This window comes from Meriones unguiculatus, chromosome 18, assembly GCF_030254825.1.
Source record: "Meriones unguiculatus strain TT.TT164.6M chromosome 18, Bangor_MerUng_6.1, whole genome shotgun sequence".
Taxonomy (NCBI): Eukaryota; Metazoa; Chordata; class Mammalia; order Rodentia; family Muridae; genus Meriones; species Meriones unguiculatus.
In genome coordinates, this window is record NC_083365.1 from 38,995,930 (window position 1) to 38,998,850 (window position 2,921).

Consider the following 2,921-nt stretch of genomic DNA (forward strand, 5'->3'; position numbering starts at 1 on the left):
GGAGGCAGAGGAGGGGGAGGGGGATCCCCCTCGCTCCCACGTGGTCCGGGCGCCTGTGAATCGCGCCCGCCGGAGGGTCTCACAGCGAAATACAAAAGCAGCTGGGAAGCCACGGCCAGGCGAGTTCCCAGCGCCCGGGCAGAGCTCCGGCCAGAGCCCCGCAGCGCTCCGCAGCCGCGATGGGGCTCCGGTACCCGAAGCCCCGGAGCCAGCCAGCAGCCGGGCCCGCCTCGCCGCCCGCACCCGGGCGCCCGGGCTTGGCTTGAAGCGGCGGTGGTGGCACCGGCGCGCCGGCAGGAGCATGGGGCGGAGGATGCGGGGCGCCGCCGCCGCCGCCGCCGCGGGGCTCTGGCTGCTGGCGTTGGGCTCCCTGCTGACGCTTTGGGGAAGGCTCCTGCCTCCACGGACCGAGCTGCCAGCCTCCCGATCGCCCGGAGATCGACTCCCCCGGCCTCCGACCCAGAGTGACGGCCCGGCGCCCGAGCCGCGCTTCCCACTGCCCCCGCCCCTAGCGTGGGACGCCCGCGGCGGCGGCTCCCTGAAAACTTTCCGGGCGCTTCTCACCCTGGCGGCGGGTGCGGATAACCCGCCCGGGAGGCACCCGGACCATCGCGGACAGCACGTGCCGGCCAAGCTGCCCGAGCGGGCGGAGCGCACGGCGGTGCAGGGGGGCGTCTTCTGGAGCCACGGCCTGGAGGAGCAGGTGCCCCGGGGCTTCTCCGAAGCCCAGGCAGCAGCCTGGCTGGAAGTGGCGCGGGGCGCCCGGGTGGTGGCCCTGGATCGCGGCGGCTGCGGACGCAGCTCCAACCGCCTCGCCCGCTTTGCCGACGGCACCCGTGCCTGCGTGCGCTACGGCATCAACCCGGAGCAGATCCAAGGCGAGGCCCTGTCCTACTACCTTGCGCGCCTGCTGGGCCTCCAGCGCCACGTGCCGCCGCTGGCGCTGGCTCGGGTGGAGGCTCGGGGCGCGCAGTGGGCGCAGGTGCAGGACGAGCTGCGCACGGCGCACTGGACCGAGGGCAGCGTGGTGAGCCTGACGCGCTGGCTGCCTAACCTCACCGATGTGGTGGTGCCCGAGCCCTGGCGATCGGAGGACGGCCGTCTGCGGCCCCTGCGCGACGCCGGGGGCGAGCTGACCAACCTCAGCCGGGCAGAGCTGGTGGACCTGGTACAGTGGACCGATCTGATCCTCTTCGATTACCTGACGGCCAACTTCGACCGGCTCGTAAGCAACCTCTTCAGCTTGCAGTGGGACCCGCGCGTTATGCACCGCGCCACGAGCAACCTGCACCGGGGACCGGGAGGGGCGTTGGTCTTTCTGGACAATGAGGCGGGCTTGGTGCACGGCTATCGGGTGGCCGGCATGTGGGACAAGTATAACGAGCCGCTCTTACAGTCGGTGTGTGTGTTCCGGGAGCGGACGGCCAGGCGCGTCTTGGAGCTGCACCGGGGTCAGGACGCGGCGGCCCGGCTGCTGCGCCTCTACAGTCGCCACGAACCGCGTTTCCCGGAGCTGGCGGAGCTCGCAGACCCCCACGCTCGGCTGCTACAGCGCCGCCTTGACTTCCTCGCCAAGCACATTTTGCACTGCAAGGCCAAGTACGGCCGCCGGCCCGGGGACTTACTAGCACTCCGTGGAAGAGAGGGACTGGGATATGAGTGAGGAGGGTTGGGGCTGCCTTCTCCGCCACTGGCTGGGAACAACAAGCCAACGCCCACCCAGTGGCCTGATCGCGAAGCTGTCTAAAACTTGTGTCTTACCCACTTGCCCCCTTTCTTTTCGTGCCAGGCTGTTTCCTTTCCGAGTTCTGGAAGGGCAAACTCACCGAGGCGAGAAGTGTTAACATTCCCTCCACCTAGCTTATATATATATATATATAAAAAAAGGATTCTTTTCTGTGCTTGTGTGGAGATTGGATCCGAAGAAACTGGCTGCTGGGGTTTGGCCCCCGAAAGGCAGTCTCTATGGGAGATGCAGTCCATTCTTGTCGCTCCCCCCACCCCCCAACACACACACCCCTTCCAAAAAAGGAAAACTTCCGTTTGAGCCCTTGAACTGATCCCGCTTTTCCTACCAAACACAGCGCCAGTGGCCCCAGAGTGGGCGGTGACACGGGTTGGTGGAGCCCCTTCCTGTGTTCTCCCTTTGTTCCAGCGCCGCGATGCTGAGATAACTGCTCCGTTCTGAGGGACAGCTCTGGATAGGACAAAGAGAGCAACACTCCCCCGCCCCTGGGAGCCCTACCGACCCTGGCAATTTGTCTGAACCATTCCTGAACTCCTGTCATTTTGGCCTGAAGGCTATGAATTCAGGACTAGTTGTATGCAGTCAGTAATGAATTTCCTCCTGCTTCTCCCAGCTGACCAAAATGTTGACAATGATAATGTTCACCAGAAGAAAAAAAAAAAAGTTTCATGCACTTTACTTTGTTTTTATTTTAATTTTTTAGTAGGAAAAAAAACTTTTTTATTTGACAGAATTTGCCTTCTATGTATATATGTGCATAAATTGTGGTGTAAATAGACTAAACAAACTTATATTTCAATAAAAGGGAGTTTAAAATTTAGAATTTAATTCCTGTGGTTTGATCTGATTGAGGTTCCTGATCTCCTCTACTTGTGGAGTAAAGGTTCGGTTTTCTCTGGCTAGCGGGTGTGCTTTTGAAAACAAAGGATGCAGACCCACACCCTTCGTGGTTGTGGCTGGAGAACTGAACAAAGGCCAAGGCAGGTTCTCTGTCTTCACTCAGATGAACCCCAGGACTGGAAATTTGAGTTCAGCCTAGAAGGGGAGAAAAGGGACTAGGGAGAGATGAAAGAAAAGTGCTCCATTTCCTAGCAAATAAAACTGATACGAAAGGGTTTCATTGTAATCTGTTCCTGTATTAATCATGTGGTAGATATGATGGAGCCAGATGTGC

The 2,921-nt window shown here is 60.7% G+C and overlaps 1 protein-coding gene across 1 annotated transcript; it reads left to right on the forward strand.

Annotated features, from left to right (window-relative positions):
- Fjx1 (four-jointed box kinase 1) lies at nt 1-2,575 on the forward strand. The gene has a single exon (XM_021629138.2). The coding sequence runs from the start codon at nt 302-304 to the stop codon at nt 1,661-1,663; it is 1,362 nt and encodes a 453-aa protein (XP_021484813.1). The 5' UTR covers nt 1-301; the 3' UTR covers nt 1,664-2,575.
- Nucleotides 2,576-2,921: the final 346 nt, after the last annotated feature.